This window comes from Anopheles coluzzii, chromosome 2, assembly GCF_943734685.1.
Source record: "Anopheles coluzzii chromosome 2, AcolN3, whole genome shotgun sequence".
Classification (NCBI taxonomy): Eukaryota; Metazoa; Arthropoda; class Insecta; order Diptera; family Culicidae; genus Anopheles; species Anopheles coluzzii.
The window spans coordinates 14,785,713-14,813,495 of NC_064670.1; the positions used below are offsets into that span (position 1 = coordinate 14,785,713).

General features: G+C 46.3%; 2 protein-coding genes across 5 annotated transcripts in view; both read left to right on the forward strand.

Annotated features, from left to right (window-relative positions):
- Positions 1–6,163, forward strand: part of LOC120951496 (zinc finger protein rotund) — a 49,590-nt gene extending 43,427 nt beyond the window's left edge. For all 3 annotated transcript variants that reach the window (XM_040370262.2, XM_040370260.2, XM_040370261.2), the window contains one exon: positions 3,012–6,163. In XM_040370262.2, coding sequence (XP_040226196.2) covers positions 3,012–4,406 — 1,395 coding nt within the window. In that variant the 3' untranslated portion in view covers positions 4,407–6,163. The remainder of the gene's footprint in view (positions 1–3,011) is intronic.
- A 2,173-nt stretch (positions 6,164–8,336) lies between these two features.
- On the forward strand, positions 8,337–21,537 carry LOC120947454 (glycerol-3-phosphate acyltransferase 3). 2 transcript variants are annotated; one of them, XM_040362781.2, is made up of 6 exons: positions 8,337–9,120; positions 13,729–14,370; positions 14,726–14,962; positions 17,602–17,717; positions 17,795–17,935; positions 18,012–21,537. In XM_040362781.2, exons 1-6 carry the CDS (start codon positions 8,968–8,970, stop codon positions 18,307–18,309), a joined length of 1,587 nt encoding a protein of 528 aa, XP_040218715.2. In that variant the 5' UTR covers positions 8,337–8,967; the 3' UTR covers positions 18,310–21,537. The 2 variants fall into 2 exon arrangements, with proteins under 2 accessions (XP_040218715.2, XP_040218716.2); XM_040362782.2 differs by lacking the exon at positions 14,726–14,962 and adding an exon at positions 17,170–17,403.
- The last annotated feature ends 6,246 nt before the right edge of the window (positions 21,538–27,783 follow it).

Consider the following 27,783-nt stretch of genomic DNA (forward strand, 5'->3'; position numbering starts at 1 on the left):
GCACGCGGCTGCTACTCATTCAACCGTTCCCTTCGGCCGAGCCGGAGGGAATGGTTGAGTGGCTCTCCCGTTGGCGTTCGATCGGAAACCAACTTAGCGCCGTCGAACATAGGATCTTTCTTAGCAAGACGAGTTTTCGCTTAGACGCATCTAATTCTCAAAGTGCCTTTTGCGAAGCGTGTTGTGAGTGTGTGTGTGTGTGTTAATTGTGTGATTGAGAATGAAATGTTGTGCTCGATTGCCTTTTTTTGCGTGAAATGGTGAATTGGTGTAGTGACAAAGAGCAACAGTGCGTGTGAGTTGTGTTAAAACGACTTCAGGCTCAAACCCGATCCAAAGAGTCCAGGAATTTCCATGCTATGCTATACTCTCTACTTGAATTATGTGAAAGGAATCCAGAAATTATCATTATTTGTTCTCAAAAGTTATCATTTTGAAGATCAGCACAGAAGCATAGCAAACGCATCTGAAATAGTATTTAACTCAGAATTTACATATTTGAAATCGCTTAGATGCTCTAGTTCCTAAATGTTACGTTTTGCTAGTCGCTGAAACACATTGCTACCGACGGGAGTTTCATTTTAATTGTAGCAAAAGGCTTTTAACATCTTGAAATGATAGGAAAGGGATTGTTTGCAAAAAGTTATGAGTTCAATTCGGAGGTATTGATTGTTTGCAGTGTTTTGTGTACGTTTTTATTTGGTTTTAAACCTCGGTTATTGATCATATGTCATATGTCTCTGTACAATCACTTATCATATGTCCTTGTACAACTCTTCCAACGTTTATATACTATATAGCTTCCTCCGATAATGACAACGAAAAGTTGGTGAAATATTCAAACAGAATAACTGCAACATCTATGTGAACCATTTCCTCAATTAAAAACAGTGTGTACCGTAAAACAGAACCGTGTGGCTCGTGCATCATTCGTTTGCAAGTGAACGTGGTTGAGAGTGTCTCTTCGCTAGACTCCATCCCTGACCGGCAAGCTGGAGGGACGTGTCGTCGAGTACGCCCGCCCGGGAGGTGGCCTGGACTATCACAATTCGCCGCTGATCGGTGAAATAGCGGCGGGCGGTGATTACAGCCAATTTCATCGCTCGATCGATCAGCTTCGATCGCTCAACGAAAGAGGCATCCTCGCGTCGGCACCGAACACCCAGCTCACGGTTACCTTCACACCGATCCAGAACAATGGCAACAATTCGGCTGTGTTGGGCTACAATCATCAACAGCAGCAGCAGCAGCAGCAGCAGCAACAGCACCCACTTCCAACAGTGCAACAGCAGCTGCCACATCAGCAACACACGCAGCTTCCGCAGCACCATCTGCAGCAGCAACAGAATCAAAAGCCCTTTCTATCGAACGGAATTGTCACGCATCACGAATTTCCACTCAAGTCGTCCAGTGGGCTCAACACGGTCGGTGCAGTGCCCGGCAACTTATCGCTGGCCGTGAACGGACTGCTGGTCGGAAGCAATGGCGTACCGCTCGTGGACGAGCGGCTCAACAGTAACCATCTGGGGGTTGACAGTGGCAATCACCGTCCAAATGCGGGTGTAAATCCGGCAACTGGTGGGCCCATCGTCAGTGGGCCTCAAAGTGTAAATGGTGGTGGTGGTGGTGTTGTTAATAGTGTTCCTCCAACCGCTCAGAGCGGACCATCCACTGCCGTCGGTGGTGGACATAATGCAGGCGGTGCCACGAATCCCGCCAGCGATCAGATCGATCTAGAGCTTAAGCAGTTCATTGTGGAGAAGAAGGAACTGGACAGCTCCTGTCCGTCTTCTCCAGCGAATGGGGTACTGCTGATGCAACAGCAGACACAGCAACAGTTGCTGGAAGACGAGGACGACTTGCTCGATGATAAGGATTCGAAGGTAAGCAGCTGGAAGTTTGGTTCCAGTTGGCAAGTGTGTATAAAGTATAAGTGTGATTATTTAGACGAATAAATTCCCATTAAGCCCGTTGTCAAGATATTGAAAGCAAGACATGGCGCATTATACATGATGCATACTTCAAACTGTAGTTTATGTTATTTTCACCACAATAACAAGCTTATTACCAATTGAGCGTGTAATAAGCGTAACAAGAGCTTCTGTTTGTCCCGCAAATGTGCTCCCAAACATGCCGACAATTGAAAGCTCTCGCACACCCATTTCGAACAGAAAAACTTTTGCACCACCCAGACTCCCGGGACGCTTGGGGATGACGTTTCTGGGTAGAGTGCTGGTTGGTTGCAGGCATTTCAGTTTTTAATTACACCCTCCCGTGCGGAATACACGATGACAACCACGATGGACATGGAAGAACGCTTTTCCGGCTGTGAGTTTGTGTGTGTTTTTTTTTTGTGTGTTGCCCTCTACTAACCGTTCGTATGAGGGGTGAGAAATTATGTGCAAATTCTACCACCAAACGCAATCATCACGCCCGCAATCCGACGCTTCCGGTGGTGTTGGTATGCCGTCGGTAAGCCTTCCGCACCCGCAAGCAACTGGACGGTGCAGTAGGTAGTGGGTTTCGGGATCTTTTTCCGCTATTTTTATGCTATTACGCGCAGCTGTGGGCCACAACACTGGCGCCTGAGTAGTATCTGATGTCTCGAGCTGTAAGTGTTCCTACACCAGAGCGGGGGTTTGAGGCCATGGTGATTCGGATACTGTTCTATAGCTTAGTTGGTATATTGCGTAATGGCAGTACGACATCAACGGACGTACAACAAATAACATCTTGTTAGTCTACAAATGTTTTCGTTGATTGTTGTTATCAGATATGTTTGGTTTAGATATACTATATTTGGAACGAAATTCTTCTAGCCATTTTCTTCTCTTAAATGGCTAGGATCTAACCGTTCCGAATAATCCTGTCATACAATCGTGCTCTTCGAGGTAGCTCCGAGGTGGCTGTTGTTTCCGTTGGCTCCAGTTCCCAGTTCTCATTATCTCCAGCTCATATCTCCACCACTAATTAACGGCCCTTTTCTGCTCCCTCTCCAATTCATCTTGCAGATCTTCACCTCCAAGGCGGACCTGCAGCTGCACACGCAGATTCACATGCGCGAAGCGAAACCCTACAAATGCTCCCAGTGCAATAAGGCGTTCGCCAACTCGAGCTATCTATCCCAGCACACGCGCATCCATCTTGGCATCAAGCCGTACCGGTGCGAGATCTGCCAGCGCAAATTCACCCAGCTCTCCCATCTGCAGCAGCACATCCGGACGCACACCGGCGACAAACCGTACAAGTGTCGGCACTCGGGCTGCCTCAAAGCGTTCTCGCAGCTGTCCAACCTGCAGTCGCACTCGCGCTGCCACCAGACGGACAAACCGTACAAGTGCAACTCCTGCTACAAGTGTTTCGCGGACGAGCCGGCCCTGCTGGAGCACATCCCGAAGCACAAGGAGTCGAAGCACCTGAAGACGCACATCTGCCAGTACTGTGGCAAGTCGTACACGCAGGAAACCTACCTGTCCAAGCACATGCAGAAGCACGCGGAGCGGACGGACAAGCGGCCCCCGATTGGGACGCGCAGCAGCAGCAGCACGGTCAATCTGAGCGCGTCCACACCCGGCAGCAGCAGCAGCTCGGGCAGTGCATCGAACGGGGCCACGTCCAACGGTGGCGCGGCCACCAGCATGGCGGGGGAGAGCGCCTTCTGGCCGAAGGTAAGCCCCGATTCGGCGGCAGCCACCATCAACGACGTCATCAACCAGCAGAACAATCACCACGAGTTCAGCCTCACCCCGAACGGTAGCGCAACGAACGGGAGCACCGGCAATGGGCCACAGTCGAACGGGACGGATCACCCGGGAGGAGGGCCACCACAGCAGCAACAACAGCAACAACAGCAGCACCACAATCAGCGAGACGATGCCGTCGACGAGATGGTAGGACCAGCGGCCGCCCGAGGGCCGCCGGACAGTGTCGTTGGTAACGGTGCACCGAACGGTGGGAATGCAGGCTCCGGTGCCGCCAATCAAGCGTCCGGACAGCAGCAGCAGCAGCAGCAGCAACCTCCGCCCCAACAGCAACACAACGGTACCATGAACGGTGGTAACCTCGCGATCCCGCCCGTCTCGACGCCGATGAGCTACGACACCGGCAGCATAGCGAAGGCGACAAGCAACTCGGCCTTCACGCCGATCAACGCGATGCCGCCGCACCTGAACGGCCTGCAGCACCATCATCAGCTGGCGACGCAGCGGCCCTCCTACCTGTACGATGCGATCAGCTTCCAGAACCAGAAGGCCGCCATGTCCCAGAGCCCCTCGAACGCGTTCCCGAACCAGCTGATCTCGCTGCACCAGATACGCAACTACGCGCATCAGCCGGCGGGTGGGCTGATGGCCGGCGAGCATCTGCTCGGCGTTACGGTCGGTCCGGGCGGCAAGGATAAGGGTTAAGAGGGGTTCCGCACCGGACTCGAATGGATCAGGAAGGTGTACCCCTGGCCCACCAGAAGTTACTTTTTAAATCTGTACATAAACGATCACCTGGCGATCGCCGCCTTGACCATTCCGGGACGAGCAAACCAGAGGCTAAGCGCAGAACTATGGTTGTGTGATCGAGCCGTTGCCATCCTAGACTTTTCGGGCATTCGCAATGGACATATCGGTTTGACATACCGGCGGTTAGCAAGCAAGCAAGCTAGGGTTCCGTCTATCTCCCCTTTGTTAGTGCATTTATTTAAACGATATCGCTGGTCTCATTTCGTGTCCCGAGATGCTGATCCGGACTCCCTTCGGAGAACGCTGTGTAGTAAATGTTGTAGCCATGTACAGCCATGCTCCCCCTTCCTACACTTCCCCAAAACGTGACGATACTTACGTCACGATTGCAAAATAATTACAGGACCGTCCACAGATTGCTTCGTACGCTTGCAAACGTCCAGCTGATCACGTTTCCGTTCCTTCCTTTCGCCTGTAACACAAAGCGTCACGATGTCGTCTAGCGACGATTTCCGAATGATGTTTAGTTTTCCTACATACAACTGTGATAAACCAGCAAGGTGGACAGGAAGGATTGGTCCAGTCTCGCTTGAGTTTCCTTTTTTTCCACTGTGTTTTCTTCCCTTCCTTCCCCCTATTGCGATCTTTACTGTCCTTTACACGAATTTTCCCCGATCGCCGGCAAGTTTAATCAACCATCCTGTAACGGAGGTCGTTGCAATGCTACACATTGCAGTTGCTGCAATTTATTAGTAGAAGGTGTAAAAATGGGTAGCTATTTTCCGTTCAAATTGAAGGAAAGATTAACCTGCGGCACCGCAGTGAATCTTTTAGTATACTAAGCTTTGAAGCAAACAAAAGGTTCCTCATATGGTACTGAATATGAGAGTATGTGTAAAGTTTAATGTGAGCACTGCGTGCGATTTAGGCTACAATCATCGAAGAAATATTGAACCCCTTTTTGCCCACAACATCTAACTTCCTTCGTACGACAACTTATTGAAAATTAAAAACAAAAATCACACACACACACACACACACACATCCCTAGTGGAAAAGGATCCATTCCATTGATGTAAGGGAAGTAAAATAAGTAAACAGGCGAACAGAAGCAGAAGCAGCAGTAGCAGAAGAGAGGTAGAATATGCCACCGAGCGAAAGCAACGAAATACTGAGCAGACACTACTAAGTATAAGTAAGGAAAGGATATAAGTAAAACTAAATCTAACATACAAAACAAGAGCAACCAATCGTTGTGCGTGGGTATGTGTGTCGATGGTGCAAAGCATAGGCAAACCGTGCTGCTGAGTAAAATATATTAGAAACTGTAACTGTTAAGTAACGGAATTTTCTGATGCATACACATAAAAGCAACACCACCACCAGGACCACCACTACCACCATAGGGAAAGAGGGTCTTTGCCGCTGTTTGGCGCTGCTCGATGGTTTGTTGCTCTTGCGTTCGTGTAACGCATCATTAAATGAAGCGTTGCGTTACGACAGTGTAACGCACAAGAGTAATATTGATGGAAGAGTAATAATATTTTATAATTTTTGAATCATTGTATCTGTACATCTCCCACAACGACACAAGAACAAACTATACACAGACATACCAACACATACATAGACAGATTCACAAACAAAAAAGCTCTAAACTATGAAACTATTTCAAAAATCAAATAAAAATAAAATTCTTATAAATGTATGTAAATTACCACAGCCGAGTTGTTGTTGTTCATGTTTAGCCCTCGTGCAAAGGGAAGTATTAAGACTTTTCCTCTACGTCCCAAATCTTTTGTATCCAATTACGCATTGCCAAATAACGGTCATCGAACAATGCGTTACATAAACTGGAAGTCTTCAAACATTTGACCTCCTTAGGGTCAAAGGTCAGCACCGACTACAGCATGGTAGTTAAGTTGCGCGGAAGGATGTTGGCTACTAACCAGACCTTACGATATAAAAAGGAAGCTGTTCACCTCGGCGAGCTTGCCGTAACCGTCGAAGCCCGGAGTATATCGTACCATCATGTTTTTATGTTGTACGCATGAGGCCCAAAGGCGTGAGCGGTTGCAGATACTCCAGATAAAAAAGCAAGTAAGTAAGCTTATGCTGAATAAAGCTTTGGAAATATTTCACAGATTTTTTATTTTGTTTACATTTTGCGTTTCATACTTTAATCAAATGCTTAGTAACTTGTTTCATAATGAATTTGTCGGCCAGGCATTATACATTTTGAAAGGAAATTCCTTATGCTACGACATTTCGATCCGACAAATTAAATCTGTCGTTATGAAAAGGCTCTGAACACTGTACTACAATTGTGCTCTTTGGTGCGCCTCTACCCGCTCTCACGATCCGACTCCGACTAGCGTTAGTCCGATTACGACTCCAGCAAAATCCGAAACACCCCAAGTTCACGTTCCTTTCCTTTTCAAAAATAAACTAGTTTCATTCCTTTTTTTAACGAACTTCCCAACACTAGTCGAAACCATGAATAGAACAGCCCTTGAATGTTTCAGGCTGCTGCCAGACACACCGACAAACCATCGTAGCGATAAAAATAAACAGCCGAAAAATAACGCTTGTTATTTTAAGCAAACAAAAAGTGAGTTTGGATTTCCTTAATTTTGATGAGAATAAATTAAAAACTTAAGTTTTATTCATATTAAATTGCTGTTTTGCGATGCAGAAGCATACAGCGTTTTCGTTGGGATTTAGCCGCGCCAACGGGTAGACCGAAATCGATCGAACGAAAAAGAAAGCGTTACAATGCGTTATATTTCATCTGTAATTTGTTTCGTTACGGTGAGTTTTTGATGTGTCTGGCAGCGGCCTTGCGCTACATCGTCACACATCAGCTTATCGGGGGCTCCCTTTACCTGCCACACATAGCTTTCAAAGAAATATCGGAAATTCAGGTCAATTTGGATTTTCGAACTTAGGAAATACTTTTCGCTGTCCATACCTCGGACACAACTGAAAAGAGCCATAATAGACCAATTTGTATCTGTTCCTCTTAACCAGGACACCGAGATGATGCTGCGTAACGCCAACGTAACGCTTAGTAAGGTACCTGTAGTTGAGGTTTTACCAACATAATATAAACTAGGTTTTAATAAATTAAAGAATCACAAATAAAAAAAAAATCAAATAAACTTCTTTAATCGATATGTTTTATGAAAGGGTTAAAATTGCCAGCTATCGAAATTAAGGATTACATTTAGTGCTTAATAAAACGGTTGATAAGGTCAAAACTGTCACCTGGGAATATGATTCATACTGCGATGTGAACGCCCTCTACTTGCCAGATGTAAAACTAAACCGGAGCGCTGGCTTCAAAACTAAATAAATGTTCATAAAATGGTAAAATTGTTTAACTATGCTTCACTAGTATTATCACTTCTGTTACACCGAGACAATGTTTCAATTTATCACAAACAATTTCAATCACAAACTGTACAATTTTCAATCACAAACTGTAATTCACAACTCGCGGTTCTTTTCTTGTTTAGACCTTTTCAAACTATGGACTGCTGGTGTAAACTACGCGTCCATTTTAAACTATGGGATTGCACTATTTGCTGGGACAAAATCGTTTACTTCATCTGCTGTTTCAACTATGACCAATTAGACGGCCAAAAAATCTCTATCAAAAGACACAATATGGTATATTGGATGTGTCGCATCAAAATTATCTTATTTTTCTTTCTAAAATCTGGGCCTCATCATTTCTTTTATTCATTATTTTCGATAAAAAAAACTATCTGTATGTATTTGATCCAATAAAAAGCGATTTGCAATTTTACCCAAACAGCCCCACACAAAACGCCCATAGTGCCGTCATCATGCGCACAGCTACCCTTCTCGTTTGCTACCACTGTGCCGTACCCGCTGTCATTGCAACGCATATTGTTTGTGTGACGAGATGGGAGAGTTCCATCGGCTACGCTTCAGACCACTGACGACTATCGCGCCATCGGCATGAATAAAAAAACACGGCTTAAAGCATAACTGTTCGGCTGCGGCTCTCCAGACGTGATAAATAGCACGACGGCCAAGGAACAGAAGGGCACAGTGAACCGTGGTGCGTGAACGTAAACATAATACCGTCGGAGGAAGAAGTGTGCGCTGTGCGTTTTGGTGTGAGCGGCTTCGGTGTGTGCATGTGCTCTGCCGCCCAAAGGAAAGGAAGCTGTGTGCACAAAAGGACAACACATACGCACACACCCGGGAGGGGTAAAGGTTGAGTCGTGCTCGTTTTTGGGGTGACGAATTTGGTGCCCCGTGATTGTTACGTGGTGGTGTTGTTCAGTGCTGGTGCGCGTGTGTGTTAGCCCCCCGCAACAACAACAAAAAATCACCGTTTATGTGGGAAGAGTGAGTTGTAGTGTGTGCAGCAACCCTTCCCAATTACGACGACACCGAAGGACGGAGAGAGAGAGACCGAGCAAGAGAGGAAGGGTACCGGCATTATCCTGCGGAATTAGGACGAGGCCAATCGGACAGCAGGATGGGCGGATTGCAGGCGGCCTGGTCCATCATGTCGATGGTGACGCTGACACCGTTCTTCGCCTTCCTATTTTCCATCGTGTTTATGGCATCGATCGGAAAATCGTTCGGCGTGCGGCGGCTCTACGTGAACCTGCTGGTGAAAATATTCGAGGTAAGGTAGCTGCGCGGAGCGCGGCTTCGGGAACTCTGACCCGCTTTCGAAACGGGGACCACGTTCTCGTCGTCCTGCATTTTTGGCTTGTTTGTTTGTGTATCTGGTGCGCCCAACCCATCCCAAAGCGGCGGCTGTGTGTCTGTGTGTGTGGGAGGATGTCATGCGTCTGGAAAGAAAATCAATAATCCCTTCGCTTGTCTCGCGCTAGTCGCGTCGTTGAAAGTTGTCTCAAAGGATACGCGAGAAAGGATGGCGCTTCAATCAACGCCGCCTGCTTAGCTGCCCTTTCTGTGCTGAATTGCACACCGCAGCACAAAACCTGCCAACAGGAGCAGGCAACGATTAAGAAGAAAGCCTCCGCCCGAAACTGTTTTAATGCAGCTCTCCACCTTCCCGTGTCGATAACCAGACTGGACGGGACAATCTTGCCCATGTTTCACACCGTTTGGCCTTCACAGCGCCGTCTGCAGCGCAGCCCGACGGAAGCCGAAGATTATCAAAGCCGGAGAATTGAATCCATAATCGATAACCAACCCCCGGACCACCCGCCCGGATGTGTGGGGGGGTTGGTAATACCAAAAACGTGTCGCGGGGTTGATCGGCGTTGGTCAGCAGATTTAAAAGTTTCAATTTTATTATTCTACACACGCTAGGGAGGGAATCGCTAAGGGCGCAAGGAGAGAGAACACGTACACAGCCACAGACTGTCCATAAACGAAGCGTCCCTAGCAGAGCAGAGGAGTGGAGGTGGCACCGACTTATGCTGAATCATCATTATGCCTTATCAACGGCGATGTTAAACGCTGGAACATGGAAACGCGCCGACCGACCGGGTTTTGCGTTTTGTCTGCGCGCTAGGTTCACCTAAGTTTGCGTTAAACGCGCGACAATGAGCGCAACAACAACGAGCAAGAAGGGAACCTTGGAGGAGGTTCGTTTCACATGGTGTGCTGGTTGTTGTTTTGTACATACACACTCATGTGTGTGTTTGTTTTTTTCTGCTGTGGTTGAGCTTTTGCCATCGTGCATTGGTCGTGCCGGTCGTGCGGGAATTGGGCAGCCAGCACTTTAACTTGCTAATGAACCGGTAATCTTTTGCAGTTGTTTCCAACAGGCAGGCCCGACCCAACGACCAACGAATCTCCCCTATTTTTTGCGGGCGAACAGTTTCGTGATTGAAGGTCCAAAGTGCGACAGTGTGGTAGCGTTTGGTAGATTTGAAATATACGCACCAAAAAGAAACCTTTGCCTCCGGCAGGCAGGGTTACACACGTGTGCATACATGCTGTAATTACTACGCGGAACAGCGATCATACAGCTGCTGCGTCTAGCCCGTTGCAAGGCACCGTAACTGTTTCTTTTTGGATGCAAAGGTTTCAACTAGTTAGCATTGAAGTGACAGGAAGCGTTAGCAACCAGCTGGTGGAAGTGATTCCGTTCGATCGAACCGTTGCGCTGCTGCTGCTGCTGCAGTGCAGTCGTTGTGGTATGCCATTTGTCGTAGCCCTTTTCGCTAGGTCTAAACGGTGGCGGCGGTCCATTATCTATAAGCTTGACCGTGAAATTATAATCGCCTCCCCGTGTACGGACAAAGTCACTACGCTGTTATACAGAGTGCGTGTGTGTTACGCGATTTCTCTACGAAGCGGTCAAGGCCAACGCTGTATGGGTCTGTGAGTTTCGCTGTCGGATTTCACCAACACCACGTGCCACCACCACTGGTGGTGTATACACTCTATGCTCCACCCCACCGCAACGGGGATGGAACAAAAATGCACATTTATTCATCGTTTGTCTTTGTTTTCATTTGCAGATAAAGTGCCAGTAGCGTTCTGTTGTGCGGTACCCTATGCCTTGGTTGCTCCCGAAGGGACACACACACACATGTAGCGAAGCTTCTCCGCAGCAAAGTCAATAATCAAAGTGACACGCTACTGCAGTACTGGTACACTGCACCCAAACGCAACGGGCCCGAGATCGAGCCCCTCGCTGCTGCACGATTGATATTGCTATTTTTGTTGTCATTTTAAATGGCCCGATTGAGGGGGGCAGTACGATTGACGACCCCATCGCCAGTGAACCCGAAAAGCTGGAGTCCCATCAGCTCCCCGATAGTGGCGCACGCAAGGGGAAGGCGCGCAAGAGGGTGTTTGTTTACGCCTCATTACACTAGAACCCAATACCGGAGATTCAATGTCAGCTCCGGTGTTAATGGAGGCCCGGAAAGCTTCGGAACAAGAAAAAGGAAGTCAGTGATAGAGAGCGATTGAATTCATTAAGGGACGGTTATGAAGTGCGCCCAGCACGTGATATTTGTGAACCTAGCTTTGCCCTCCGCAAACCAAGGGTCAATGGCACTGGTGCACTGCTTCCTGGCAAAATGATAATGCCACGGTGACGACGACTATGTGCATAATAATAATGCTGTTAATAGTAGCACACAAGTGGATAAGCGCTAAGCACTTTGGCTCACCCTTTGTGGGCAAACATTTTATCTGGTCGTGCGCGATAAGTTTGATGCACCTCTCACCATGGACCGAGGCATAAAGAATTGATTGAATGGTATTGGCCTGTTTGTTGTGGTGTTTGATAATAATAAACCTTTGTTTTTTGCACTTAATTTATACACGCTGAGCCAAACGCGACGCAAAACAGTGCCGTCCCCAAAAACCGTGTGTACTCCGTGCACCAACGATAAGATTACACTCGGCAGGCGAGGGAGAGAGAGTACTGGGGAGAATGCCATTTCCTTATCAACAGCTTATATCGGAATGTTCGATAGAAATCCTCCACTACGCCGACTCACGCCCTTTACCCGAACCCGGGTTTTTTTGTTTCACATTTTGTTTTGAAATAATAATGCTCTCCCCCCAGAGCACTGTTTATTAGCTTATTGTAGCAGGAGCGAACCATAGCGACAGGCCACAGCTGCCTGGTCTGTACGATCGTTTTGGTGTACGTTTCGTTGCCCATCTATCGCGCATTATCCGCCGTGACGTGCGCAGGTCTGTTATCAATCACCATATAAAAGCGCTCCGTGTTGTTATCAAGTATTTCTGATTTATGATTTCGACAAAATAATACTCTGCAACCGTACAGCATCCAGAACATTCCGCCCTTTTGGGTGGGACAGGGGCCGGATGGGTATACTGTTTTGTTTACTATTCACGGATCATCTTCTCGTTGCCATCGTCACCCGGATGGAACCCTTGCACTCTACCGCTTTTCAACCCGTATCATCACCCCATAGAAGCGGTGGGATGCGCCTCCGTTGTGTTACGGTGGCGGGGTTTCAGTTTACTTACAAATTAGCTTTATTTATTTGCTCCATTACGCGACCCTCCTGCTGAAGCCGGGGTAGGAAGCGTGTCACTCTTCCAACACACCACGACACCTTTACGGGCCTGCACTTACGGCCGAGAGTGGAAGTTCACTGAAGTGTACTTGCATCTCACTGTCACGGAGGCAATGGCAGCAGAGCGCGCAGTGGCGTGATTTTGTTTTCCTTCTCCGACGAGGACTCAGCGCCCGATTGCTACTGGTCCCGTGTGCTGCATCCTTCTTCTCGTGCGTTCTCGAATCCAATCGTAATCGAAAACAATGTTCCACGCTTCAAAACATTGGCGCCGTAGACGGTGGCCATAGCGAGGAGCAAATGCGTACACTGTGTGCTACCTTCCGTGCGGATGGATTGGGTTTTTATCAGCAAAAATAAAATAGTTACCGCCAGACGAACCGTGTGATCGGAGATGTAGACGTCTCGCTGACAAAGAGAGAGAGGGAGAGAGCAAGACGATTGCTTGTTATCTCAGGCACCAGACAGATCAGCTGAGCGGTATATAAATACACGTAACAGCTGGGACTACTAATACACGGTTGAGCAATTTCTAACAACTCTAAACAAACTCTACAAAGAAAGACTTTAACTTCAAAAAGGAAAATAAATCCAACCTCTTATATTCGATAGTACTGCGAACAACCATAACAATCTTCCTTTCACTGCGGATGCTGCTGATGTCGTCATCTGATTGGGAGAGGAGGAGACGGGAGTGGGACATGATGCTGCCGCATGACGCAATTATTAATGAACTGCGTTCTGTTGAAACGCGCCCGTCAAGCACATCGCGAGCTGGCCTTTTCGCTGCTGCTCGTCGTTGACCTCCAAATTCTCAACCAAAAACGTCGCGTCTCAAAGATGATGCCAGATTTTTCGCTCTGTGATTTTGGTTTTTATACGCTTCCCTCCCCTAACACGTAAACGTTCGATCGTACCTGGCGCACGCATGGATGAACGATTTTTTTATTAATTCTATGAGGAAAAAACATCAATAAAGGTTGAAATGAGTAATTAGTTGGTAATTTATCTTCTAGGTGTAAGTCCAGTGTAAAGGGACCAAGACAAAAAAGAAGAGAAAAGGACAAATTGTTGCTTTGCTATATAGCACAAAACAAAGATAAATTTGTGTATTTAATTTTGGTCTTCTTAACGCATAGCTTTGTTCATCGAAAGTGTATACATTAAAATCTTTAAGTATGTGTTTAGTTTTATACGATTAAAATTAACCAACCCTCTCCCTTTCTCTCCCCATCTCCTTCCTCTTTTAGTTCGGTCGTCAGAACATTGAATCGGTGCGGAAGCAGCAGTTTGCCAACATTACACAATCAGATCCAGAAGATGAAGACGCACCCACCGGTGACAATCCTAGCCCGGACACGGCCGACACCGGCGATGGCACGGGAAGCGCCAAAACGAACGGCACCCTACCGAACGGGGGCAGCCACCGGTACATGAACGGGCGCGACACCTCCTCACACATTGCGAACGGTGGCAACACCGTCATTAGCCGGGCGGAATCGCTCATCCTATCGCCGGAGATGATCGATGACACGCGCAGCAAAAGTGCCGAACCGCAGGAGGAGGGCGCGGGTGGTGGTACGCGCGATCAGGGCGAAGAGGGCGACGAGGAAACCAAATCGGATGGGTCGGAGGGCGGCGGCGAGCACGAGGCAGCCGGCTTCAAGCTGTCGAACTGTCTCGACTACGTCAAGTCGGGCATGGAGGCCATCATCGAGGATCAGGTGACGAGCCGGTTCCTGGCGGAGGAGCTTAAAAATTGGAACCTGCTCACGCGCACCAACCGGCAGTACGAGTTCATCAGCTGGCGGTTGACGGTGATATGGATGATCGGGTTTTTGATTCGATACTTCATCCTGATGCCGATGCGGGTGCTCATCTGCTTCATCGGGGTAAGTGGCTGTGTGATTGGCTGATCCACACGGCAGGCACACGGCTCCACGGCGGGTTGTGGGGAACGAGGTTTGGAAGATTGTAACCACCAAATGTTTCTAGCCCTATTAAAAAGATCCATTTTGTGCTGGAAACAAATCTCCCTAACGCTTCCCTACAACAGCCGCCGGATGGATAACGCCGATTCTCTAACGATGCGGTTTATAATGTGCATACTAACTGTTTCTAAATTTCTTTTCCCCCACGGGATGGAATGGTCTTCTTCTGCGATGCTGAAACTAAAACAAAATCTCTCTTCTTCCGCTCCAAACAAACCTCAAAAAAACACACACACACACAAAAACAAAACAAAAGGTGGTCTACTGCGTGATTGGCTTCGCGTTCGTGGGCATGATTCCGACGTACCGGTTGCGCCGTGCGATGAACGATATCGTGTTTAAGCACACGTTCCGTATGATTACCCGCTCGATTTCGGGCGTGGTGCGGTTCCACCACCCCGAGTACAAGCCGAAAAACTGTGGCTTCTGCGTGGCGAACCACACGACACCGATTGACATTGCGATCCTGTCCACCGACTGTACCTACTCGCTGGTGAGATGTTGGGCTTCGGTCTACTGAGCGGCGTTATATAAAAGTGTTTTTGCGAGCGACGATTCTTTGAGACATTCATGCGATCCTGTGCTGGTCCACCGTACTTTTTGGCCGTTGTGATTGTGATTGTGTTCAATCTTCCCATCAGCTCATCGAACGCTCTCTGTATACACTCGGTCTTGAGGGGGTAGAATGATATTGTGGGAGAGTCTCTGCGGAGAGTAGTGCATTTTGTAAATATTCACGTTCATGCACGATCCACGATCGCCTCTGTTGTTTGTGTCGTCAATGTTTCATTATTTAGGAACCTGGTTGTCCTTTGTTTGTTGGATGCGGCATCATCCTTCATTTGGCACGATTACTGTTCACCTTATTTATCGACTTCATTTATCTGGAAATTTCGAAACAAGTAAGCCCGTTTCTGAGAATCTTTAGAGGAAGTAAAAATTAATCAATTTTAAGTTTACTTAGTATTTAGCAGATTACACACAAATCAGTATGTTTGGTCAGTATTTATAAGGAAATGGATAGTCACCTGTTTTAATTTATCTGTATTTTAAACTGAATTAGGTTGGTCTCATTTGATGAAAATTAGATTAAAAAATTTTTCGAATTAAAAGTTGATTATAGTAACGAATTTCAATTTAAATAGGATTAATTGCAAAAAAAAAATATTTCCTCGAAAAAGCACACAGCGTAAACCAGTTTTGGTCAGATTTTCTTTTAATTTCCTTCACAATGCTGGCCCACGTTACTCAAAACTCACTTATCCAGAGGATTTACAAAATCACAACAAAATAATATACCATCACCCCCCTCCCAGACCTGTTTTCCTGTGTCGCGCACTCTCGAACAAATTGCTACCTTATCGCCGAACGGACCGTGTCCGTGACGGTACCCTCCCAACACACTTTCCTTCCGATTTTATTTCCCCCCACTTTGCGATAAGATGAGCAGATTGTTGTAGTGGAAATCAATTTCGTAACCGCATCGCCGCCACTTTGAACTAATGCATGGTAGACGGCAACAGCACACGGGTGGTGGCACAGGTGGGCTACGAAGCAGAGAGTGCCACTGCACTGTACTTGCATGCTGGAAGGCAAAGTTCAAATCAGGTGATAACACAAACACTTACACCAGACGACGGTTGCATGAGAGTGGGCGACAGCATGGACGGCATGGACCTGTGTTACGATGCAGTTACGTTGCTCTGCAACAGACCCTCTATAGGTACGTGAGCATTACTACGAACGGTTGGGGTTTGGCATCGTGACAGGGCGAACGGACCGCGCGAACGGAGCGCAACGAACGTGTTGTTCGGTGAATGAAGAAGCCTTACTCTGTGGCTAGTCGCTACGGCGCATGGTTGCTGTTGACATTGCGTCTCCACTATCGCTCCCAATCGCATCTGTTGCATTTGTTGTGCCGCCAGATGATGGATGTAAAGGGGATGGAGGGGGGGGGGAATGCATTGCCCTGTTTCCTCCGTTTGAGCAAATCTTCCTGCACGTCCTTTCAACTGGATGATGACGTCAAACGTACTGAGGTCATACGGTATACTATGAGCGAATCAGGCAGGGCAATTAGTTAGTGCACGATAATCACGATGGAAAGCTGAATTATCAAGGACGATGCGGATAATGAAATTCGCTGTATTGATCGAAGCAGATGTCTTTCAGGCGGCTTAATGTTTGTTTTACATTTGAAGCTTTCGGCATACGTTAAACAAAACAAACTGAATTTAAAAAAGATGCTTTAGGCTCAACCAGTAAAGTAGTAGTACATGCTACGTGTATATACAAATTAACCACTTATAAGCATTAGAATGTGCACCGAACTGGAAAACAATCGTAAATTAAGTATAGCGATTAAAATTGGGACATACCATCCTCATGATCATTATTCATTTTTTGGAAGCAGGACCAATTTTCAATATTCCACCAAGCTAATAATCCAGGGCAATACGCACAATGTGTACCACCGTTGTGTCTACCACCGTTATTCGAAGACCATCCCATCTTTAGGGCATACTGTAAAAAATCAAAACCAAAATCCCCCAATATCCGTTCCACCCATTGGCATCTGTAACAATTGCACTTAAAACCATTTGTACATATTACCCAACAACTGCACCACCAATGCATCGATTTGTTTCCCTTCTCTCTCTCTCTCTCTCCCACATGATGGCATCCGTGTTCCACATTTAGGTCATTTGGTTGACGCTCTGCACCGCCGTCGTGGGGTGCGTGCCGGAAGGTTCCATCAAGCGCGCCCTGGTCAAGAATGTGCTGATTCAGTGTTTCGGCTTTCTGTCGAGTGCATTATCATCTGTGGTCAATTATCATAACATACAGAATCGTCCATTGAATGGCATCTGCGTGGCAAATCATACCAGTCCCATCGATGTGTTAATGTTAATGTGTGACAATTGTTACTCGCTGGTAAGTACGGCCACAACCGTGTAGGATCTCTCACTCACTCTCTCGGTCTCTCTCTCTCTCTTCTACCGATTGTACATTCTCACCTACGCGCTCGTAAAAATTGTTGCATTTTTTAAACAAGCTTTAACTGAAGTATTAACATGATTTGTTGCATTTTATCCACCGTCCGTTCCTGCTCCTTCGAATGGTGACTGAAAGATCGGGCAACGACATGGCGGATTTTTGGGCGTGCTTCAGCGTGCCCTGGCCCGAGCCTCACCGCACATCTGGTTCGAGCGTGCAGAAGCAAAGGATCGTATCCTGGTGGCGAAGAGGTAAGAGTAACGCACAAACACATACTCTGGTAACTGTACATTAATTGCAATGCCTTTTTTATTCTCTTCTCACACAGGTTAAAGGAGCACGTGACCGATCCGAAAAATCCACCGATCCTAATCTTCCCCGAGGGCACCTGCATCAACAACACCTCCGTAATGCAGTTCAAAAAGGGCAGCTTTGAGGTTGGCGGCGTCATCTATCCAGTGGCCATCAAGTAAGGAGCGTGAGAGTGCTGCTTTCCCCATCCGCAAACTTACTTACCGACCTCTTCTGTGCCTTTTTCTTTTTAGATACGATCCACGGTTTGGTGATGCTTTCTGGAACAGCTCGCGCTACTCGATGATGCAGTACCTGTTTCTCATGATGACCTCCTGGGCGATCGTGTGCGACGTCTGGTATCTGCCACCGATGGAGCGGCAGGAGGGCGAGTCGGCGATCGATTTCGCGAACCGCGTGAAGCGCGTCATCGCCGACCAGGGCGGTCTGGTCGATCTCGTCTGGGACGGGCAGCTGAAGCGCTCGAAACCAAAGAAGGAATGGAAGGAGAAGCAGCAGGAGAAGTTTAGCAAGCTGCTGAAGGGAGAATGACAGTTGGCCTAGCGGTCACCGGCACGATCCTCCCGCTGGCAGCCCCAGCCACCGGGTGCAGCGGATCGGAGCAGTGCTAAAGCGTCCTCCACCCCGTCACCTCAGGAGGCGCCGGCAGTGGCAGAACAAAGGCAGGAGGCTAGTCCGCAGTGAGCGGACCCCGAGTAGTGCGGTAGTTGCATATACCGCAACGCATAGATGCAATAGAGAATGAGCACGGGCGCGGGTGCATTCCGCGTTCTGCGTAATAATCAGTCATAACAGGACAAAGGGGGTCTCCCCTTTAACAAACACACACAGACAGTCACACAAACCAATCAAATTCTCCGCCCTTTCGGAAGTCCATCCGGTAGGGAAGTGAGAGGAGAGGGAGTATGTACAGTGTAGCAACCGTGTGCTCATTGTTGGTGTGTATCATGTGTATCGCACCAGACAAGCTGTACAGAACCCGATGTGCACTGTTTGCCCATGTAACAACACCAACCATCACCACCAAATAACGACAACAAATTGTGTACTAAATGCGCTTAGGTGAAATGATTTTCCTCGCTCGCTGTGAAAAAGCATTCTTAATTTAACCGATTTCCCGTACCTCCTCTTCCCCATACTATACCATCGTTTGCTGCTCGTTTTTAAAGAAGTATATGTAGCATTTACGTTTCAAAAACACACACACAAACACACGTACCGCTTCGCGCGGAGGGGGAAGCCTGTCAGTAGTACACGCAGTGTAGTACAAACCAGGATCATCAGCAGCACAGTATCAGGAACCTTTACTTAAGTAGATCAGCAGTAGCGCCCCCGGTAAACGTAACCAACCAATCAACCAACCAACCAACCAACCAACCAACCAGAGCATAAATAGTCAGGCACCAAAACCAACCAGTAGATATTAGGTAGCACCTTTCTATTATACAATTTTCTATTTCCTTTCGCTTCTGTCATTTCCTTTCAATTGTAAACTTTACTTCTACTATCCTCCTTCGATGTTTGTGTGTGTGTGTGAATATCTTTTACATAAGTTTGTGGTAATTAGTCCTATTTTTCCTAACTTCTTATTTCATTTTTTTTAATCTTCCCTTGTCAAAACTGTAAAAAAAGGGTGTGGATTTGATTGCCACCTGTGTATTGCATGTGTTTCCAGAATGCTGTTTGTTTGTAATTCACTCTTTTTCCTTTCCTTTTGTTAGGACTGCTCACATGTATAGTTGACCACAAGATTGTTTCCTTCCTTCTTTTTTTCCTTGCGTTACGTTGTAACGTTTCGGGGCAGCTTTATCCCGCCGATTGCAGGCTGAAATTGCATGGCAGCTAATCCTATAACCTTCTATGCCACTCACACACACACACAAACATACCCACACCGTTAGATTAGGAGTGGAAGGTACTGTATGGCATGAAAGTAGCATTAATAGTAACTGTATATCATAAGACTGAACCAAGAACATGGTGATGGAATGAGTGAGGCGGTAAAGAGAAGGGACCGGTGGTAGCAAAGACAGTGAAAAGGGAGGGGGTACACACGCAGGACCTTCGTTTGTTATCCTATATATATGTAGGCAGGTAAGGCTGTAGGTGAGCTGGATGCGGTTAATGTTGGCCAATGTGCCAATGTGAGAGGCAAGGAGTGGTTTGATGCAAGTAGATATTTATACCGAGTAAGGAAACCGTGACCGTTGCGCATATCCTAATGGTAGGAGAAACGAGAAGATGTATGTAAAAGAGACAGAGGACGCAGTGAGAAGATTATACCGAAAAGTGAGATTAAATTGTGGTTCGTGTGGGATGGAAGGGAGAAAATAAAAAGAGCAGAAACAAAAAGGAACACGAGTGTCACACTGTGGACAAAACATGCCGTAGTATATCGCACCCTTTTAAAGTAACATCCACAAATTGAAGATTGAACAATCAAGCTCGAGTGAAGTGAAAGACAGCCAGTAGGGCAGTGAGATTTGTCATACCTGTGGTGGTGGTGTGTGTGTGGCGCGCGCAATCGAAACTAAAACACGTGCGCACCAAACACGTGTTTCGATAGTAAATCATTTTGTATGCCTCTGGTTTTCAGTGCTTGCATAATACATAGCTGTCGAAGATTTATAAAGTTAAGCGTTGCGTTACGGTTTTTGTTGAGCAATTTTAGTATTGTGTTGAGCAGTGTTAGCAGTGTTTTTGTTTTACAAATGAAAGACAGACGCCAACGCATATGATTTCGTGCGATAGTAAACAATTGAACAGGCCATTCGATCATATTATGAAACCCCAATTATGGTGCCAACTTTTGCCGAGCAGAAATGGAGGGTTAAGAAAAGCGCGCTCTATAGCTCTGCCATTATTGCATCCTTTGTACATGTGTTTGCTCTGTGTAGGACTATCAGCCCGGCGGGGCAGTGCATTATTGCTTTATAAGGAACGTCCTGTTGCACAGTTGCCTGAACATACATACAAAGAAAAAGTCATACATGCGCAAACAGAATCAAAAGTTAGCCAAAAACACACACACACCTTCTACTACAGTAGCCGGCAAATGGCGATAGCAGGTTAGCGTTTAAGGGAGTTTGCGTTTACCCATTTCCGGTGCACTACACTGTACAGCGCACGAAACAGCAGTTAACCGTTGTGTAGTGAAAGCAATAGAAATCAAGGTTTTGTTTTTCTTCCTCTTCAGGATACCACTACAAAGACAAGATGTAATGTCCGGTATACCTTTACATCAATTACTCGTACACGATTTCAACCGCAAACCGTGCCGCGGTGTGCACTGTGGGGGCTTTTATTTTGACTCCGCTTCTTTTGCTGCCCACTCGGCGATTAAACGTTACTAAGGTCTCGGCGAAGCATAAAATAAAACAGGAACGAAACAATTGAGAGCAATGGACAAAGACAAAGGGGAAAAGCGTTAAAGCTGTGAGATGGATTTAGGTAGTGTGGTGTGCAGACACAATCTGCAATCGAAGAAACGTTTTTGGCAAGAGCAAATAAAGTTAATGGAAGTGTGGGAACAAGATAACATTTGCTACTTATACTACAGTCAATAATATTTATAATTCGAGAAAGCAAACACATACACACACACTCTTACACAAGCTGAACACGCCTGTTCGTAACAATGGATAATCCTTAGGGAATGATTAAGTGGAGTTGATACTAAGAAAGGATGATTAAATAATGCAGAAAGGAAATAATAATAATAAAAAAAAAAACATTGGATCAATTTTCCTTTTTTGTTAATTCGGATTTGTGTTGTTTTTGAAACTTTCGTCCGTAATATCACAAAAGAATCTATAGAAAATCTGAATAACAGAACGTCAGGCTACATCCCTTTATTGCTTGCCTACATTTAGGCGCTTTGCTGCAACCGTGGTTCGAAATTACAGAACGCAGGGGCCAAAGTGTTCCCTGTAGATGGTAACGATAGTGCTTGATTTTTTAAATGTTTACATTTAATTGTATTATCAAACTTAATGTTTATTTGTTGATATTTTACTTTTAAACATGCCATGTATTTTAAAATACATCGGAGCAATAGATGATATTCACTCGGAATTCGTAACATTCAATCGCGAGCGAAATGTATTCGATTCTCCTGTTTCGTTTCCTTATCTTTAGCGTATTTTTGTACATTTACAGTATTATTATACAGCTCTCATTGTGCATGAAATCGTGTTGATAATTTTGTCAAAAAATGTCATTATTTTATACGTGCACTTCTTTCTGTGTATTCTCGCTTACCCAACACTCTCACGTCTCTTCACGCTTCAACAAAGCATGGTGGCGCTCATAAATCATACTACGGACAGCAATGATCTTTAAACCGAAACTCCCAATCCAAACTGGGCACAAGCCCAACCTCGAACCGCGCCGATGCGCTCAAACCACGGAACCAGTTTGATTTTGACCACTTTTCGTTTCGCCGAAACCAGACCGGACCGGAGCCATTGCCATTGCTCATGTACGCGGCGTGTCGGTAACTCGATTTATTGACGGGCAAGCATTACAAAACCTTCCGAAACACCTCCACCGGCAGACTGTTTGTGGTGAGGGATGACATTTAAAAGCTTCAGAAAACGGTCTTAACCAGTTGGACGGTAATACTCCCCCCTCTCCCCCATGCTAGAAGTGATACTTTTATTTCTGTCTCCTCTTTTGGGAAGCTATCTCCTCCCTGCTGTGACGGATGTGACGCATGTGGGCTGGACTGGCTGGTTTAAAATAAGCAATACTGTTGACTTTGCCGCGGATCGAACTTCTAGGAACGTGTCGGAATCAGGGGGTTTCCCTGTCCCTGACCGGCAATTCACTACAAGCCAACCAAACCAACTCTCGATGGCGGTTGCGCCGCACAAGGGGGGTGGGGGATGAAATTCGTAATGGTTCCACCAGTCAGGCTGCGTAAACGGCTTGCGCACGTGACAAACTGACAAACGCGCGCGATTTGACGTGTCGTTCGTGTACCCATGGTAACCACTATTGCTGCAAGCGAATCTTTTCAAGACATCCGATTTGGTAATTTCCATCTGGTCGGTTCTCCCTTCCCGTCGTCTCATACTACTCGCCCCCGGACCGGTTCGGCTCAGAACGCATCGAGTCGAGAAGAGCCAGTAAATCGCTGACCAGCAGACCTTCGGACCCCATTGTGTACGGCAGTGCAGCAGTGTTGCATAATGGTCCACCGGTGGCAGTACATACAGCCCCGTCAACTGTCATGTCATCCAAGCCAGCCCATGCCACTGCATGCGTCATTGCGCGGCATAATGCGCAAGCTTCCGAAATGCGTCCGATAATGCAGTGGGCATGTGGGCATCATTTAAAGGTACAGCTCAAAACTTTTTCAGATGCATAGAGCTTTTGGTTACCCATGATGAGAGGGCGAGAGACTTTACCGTCCACGACACACGTTTGCCTCATTTCCGCTGTCCTTAGGCAGAGTCTATCATCATGTAAATTCTAGGGCCAGTGCTGTGCAAACTTGTTCTTTAGCGTACACAACCGTTGGCATGGCAAATGAACAAAGTTTTGCAAAATTAAAGCTTTCTGCACAATGCCACCTACCCAGGGCTGGTAAAGGTCAGTGAAAAACAGTGAACTATCACAACAAACACTATGCGAAAAGTTCTTCCTATGACGTCAAATACTCCCAACAGAAGCACCTGGAAACTGGTCAATGCCAACCAGCGTGCATTCTAGCTGGAAGGAAAGGAAAATGCTTCCGGGTTTTCATCATTACGCACCGAAAGGTCAGCCCTTTAAGGTTATCACTTGGGGAAGGATGACGATGGCGCTTGGTATGATATTGTTTTCTATTCGATTTGATAGCATTTTCATTAAAAAAAAAACAAGTAACATACAATAAAAAAGAAGAAGAAGTGTGGAAAAGAAAGACAAAAAAATAAATTATTCTACTTCTTCTTTGGCATAACAATCAAAATCGGTTAAGGTCTGTCTGTACTACTATTGAGCTTGACTTTCAGTGACTTATTGATTACCCATAGCAGGATTGTCAGCCCTACGTAGGGGAAGGCACGGTTCATCCGGGGCTTGAACTCATGACGGGCATGTTAGTTGATTTAAATTTGAGAAACTAGTCATATTCTTAATCTCATATTCTTCTCTTAGTTTAAAAAAAACCAGTTGCGTCTTCTCGTTTAAATTTTTGTGATCATATTGTTTTTGTTCGGTTTATTTGTTCTTTTCCTTCTTCTTCTTCTTCTTCTTCTTCTTCTTCTTCTTCTTCTTTTTCTTCTAGTTTTTCCTATTCTTCTGTTTCTTCTTGTTCTTCTAATTATTCTTGGTCTTCTTAATGTTCTTCTTCTTACTTTTTTCATTATCATTCATCTTCTTGAAGTCAATTTTTAAAATTGATTGAATTAGCATGTTCTAAAACTTGCTTGCTCTTTTTTACGATTCCTTTTATTTTCTGTTTTTATACTACTATGCATTGTTCTAACTTCTTTCTTCCTACTATTTTTTTTCTTCTTTTCTTTTGGTATTTGGGAACACGTTTATGTCAGTCTTTGAAGTAAAAATGTTTTGTTTTTTCGGTAAATACCTATTTTCATATCTTACTAAGCTTTAACCCATTAAACAAACGTTTTTTTTATCGTATTTTATTTCAAATGGAAACGTGTCAGCCAGAGAGAAGCATCCACAAAAAAAAACGATCGATACACATGTCGAAACGGTTTGGATGTTTTGTGACCTGTAAAGAAAGCTTTCATTTCCTCACCCCAACAAAACTAGAAACCATCGTTCCTCCCGTTAAAGACAAGGGCATTAAACGATCGTCGTAGATCGTTTAGTCTGTTTCTTCCATCTTCCATCATTCCATTATATGCAAAAATTCACAATTGCAACGTAAAAACACACAAACAAACACACACACACACACACACACACACACACACACACACACACACACACACACACACACACACACACACACACACACCAAAAAGCAACTACAAACAATTGTGCTGGCGGGTTGATTTGTGCCGCCACACTCTGTGCGCACCATTTTGCCCGCTCGTGAACGCACGAAATGCACGTTTTCTTCCTCCCAGGTGTTTATTATTCGTCTTCCACACTACGTCACACCGGAGGAATCGCATGTCGCATTGTGTGGTGGGTCGTGGGGTGTTTTCTCTCGGTCCGGGGGTCTCGGAACCTGCCTCCCAAATCTCCATTTTCCATGCCACCATTCTCATCATCTTCAGAAACAAAGCAAAAAAAATCGCAAAATAGCAAGAGAAAACGTAAATAATTTACCTTTACGGGGAGGTTTTCGTGTGGGGTTTTTCCCTGCCGGATTGTTAAATAGTATGGTGGCTGATTTAGCGCGTGCTGATGAGATGAGAGAAGAAAAAACATCAAAAGACACACCACAAATGCACCAACGCTTGCAGAAAGAGGCGCAAAATAGCACACAATGCCGCATTTAAATTATCGTGTTTGATGGGTTCATCTTAAGAATTTGCAAATATTATTCATAAGCAATTAGATAGGGAAAATCTGGAAGGAGAGATCTGATTAAATTAATTAAAATCTGAAACCGAAACGGTAACTCGACGCGATCGTGCCGGAGTTTCAACGGCCATTCTTCACCTTGACCTTGTTTTCGTGTGTTTATGGGTGTTTGCTCAACAGTGCTTCCATTTGTAACCAATGCTCCAAAGCGCATGATTAATCACATGCACAAATCGTTCCCCAGCCCCAAAATGACCTCCATCACCGTACAAATTAACAAAACGCTAATAGAACAGTCCAGTGCGGGGTTTATTTATTTTTTTGCAACATACCCGGACAGCTCTAGTCATGCCTAACCTTTGCGCCCGATCGTTGAAGGTTTGCGGTGGGTGTAGGTGTGTATTTTCCCGTGCCAAACCATTTCACCTTCGTGCTACACTCTGCCGTACGACTTATGCATTGGTCGGTCGATCAAACGGGCCGCAAGCAGCCGCAGCTTCGCGGCAGTTCCGGGGCTGTTTAGGAAATCAAACACAGCCACACAATGCTGTGCTGTGCTGATGGGTGCCCATTTTTTCTCACCATCGTTTTCACGTGCAGCACGCGTAAAAAGGTCATTGAATGGCGGATGATCGATGATCGTGCCCTCGGAGAAGGATGGCAGGGAGCGGCAAAGGGCGTTCATTGATGGTAAATCCGGAAGCCGGAGACCAGACGCGTGCCGCCCCGGCCCCGGCTACCTAATCGAGATCGGTTGCGGGGAAAATACGATCATTTCGGTGGGCCCCTTCTTGAATGAATGTAATCTTGTAGCGAATGCATGATGAATGTGTTTGAAATGATGAGAAAAGCCCGTTTTAAATTGATTATCGGCAGCACACGCGCAGTGCGTCCTTGTACGTCATCGAAAGATCGAGTAGCAAGGACGTAATCGAAACAGCTTGGCTACCATTTTCTTGTTTTTCTTCCCCCTCATTTTCTCTCTAATCAACGTCCAATTAAGGGGTGGCTCGTTCGTCGATCGATGTCAAGAGGAAGACGACTTCCTTCTACTGTACAGCTTGGACGGAGGAAAAAAACGAACAAAAACCTAAAACTCGATCGACTACGTTTGGGTGAGTCAAGAAATTAGCGTGACAAACTTGTTCGGGCCGGTGTGCCTCCGGTCCTCTGAACCAGCCCACATTCACCATATTACGATCGCCACCAACACAACCGCTGGACTGCCCGCTGCATTCACCGCCAGGCCGCCAGTAGTAAAAGGAAGCGCGAATCGATGCAGACCGCCGCGTGTGACGCGTGTGTGACTTTGGATAGATTTTTCTCGAACACACCCGGTCTCCCACCGGCCCGGATTGGCGTGGTGGTGGGGTGTTCGGTGTCTGTGTGTGTAAATGTGCATCCCCTGGGGGTAAATAGGGACAAAAAGTCGCCCCAGGCTCGTATTCGTGCATGCTGCATTTTGCTTTTGCATGAATGATCGAGTTTACTATTTGTTGACATTTGAATGTCCCTTTCATGGTGTGCGTTTATGGCAGGGGATTAGCAGCTGCAAGGTGCTACTTTGGCTACGATCAACCTATGACACTTCCTGATTCCATTCCAATTTTTAATTAAAATTTAAGAAAAAAACATATTTTATTACTTTACATCACAAACTCCAAGTGCAAAATTGACTCATGGACTCCTAACACAAAACACCAAAAGGTTCAAAGTTCAGAGCCTCTGATGCCAAAAAAAGCGTGCCCCAAGCGGCTGAGCACGTGTGGGCGTCACGCACCCGTGCCCAACCGATTCCCTTTCACCGGTCTTTTACGGGCCAACCAACAGCCAACACAACGATGTGGCTCCACACCAACTCCGGTAGAATAATCTCTGATGATACGTTTAAAAACGAACGAAACAAACAAAAAAAAGACCGCCTTAAGGAAAAAAGCCCACTACCGCGACGACAACGACGACGACGAGGACTACCGTCGATGACTGTGCGGGCGCGACTTTCACCATCCAATACGCGATTCGAAGCGTCTGGAGTGAGGATTGTAATTATTGCTGCCGTTATTATTCGCACTAAAGTTGTAAGGTGTAGTAGTGCTGGTAGTAGTCACCGTCGCCTTCTTGAACACCGCAACAGGCTTTTGTCGTCCGTTTTGTCTTCTCTCTCTCTCTCTCTATCTCTCTCGCCTTCTACTACGCTTTCCAGCTCAATCCCCCTCCCCAAAGTCACTACCAAACCCCGAAAAGAAGGCGCACAGACAGCAAAAGGGTGCTAAGCAACGAACCCCCCATTTCCACCTCTCTCCCTCTCTTTCCGTTTCGATGCCTTTGTCCGACGATCGCGCATCGTGTGCATCTCGTGTGCACTCGCTGGAGTGAGCATACGATTTTATCTCTCTTTCTTTCACTCACTCGCTTGAGCGCGTGCCCATCAAATGGGGTTCGGTTTCGGAGCGGTTGGGAAAGGGATGAAATTGGGCGGGCTGGGGTGGGGTACAGCAGAAAAGCAAGAAATAG

What these genes read in the sequence shown, in the direction of transcription:
- LOC120947454 (XM_040362781.2), top strand. Translation starts at nt 8,968, where the DNA reads ATGGGCGGATTGCAGGCGGCCTGGTCCATCATGTCGATGGTGACGCTG. An exon ending in TGCTGGTGAAAATATTCGAG is followed by an intron (nt 9,121 to 13,728) that starts GTAAGGTAGCTG and finishes TTCCTCTTTTAG; the next exon opens with TTCGGTCGTCAGAACATTGA. An exon ending in ATCTATCCAGTGGCCATCAA is followed by an intron (nt 17,936 to 18,011) that starts GTAAGGAGCGTG and finishes TTTTCTTTTTAG; the next exon opens with ATACGATCCACGGTTTGGTG.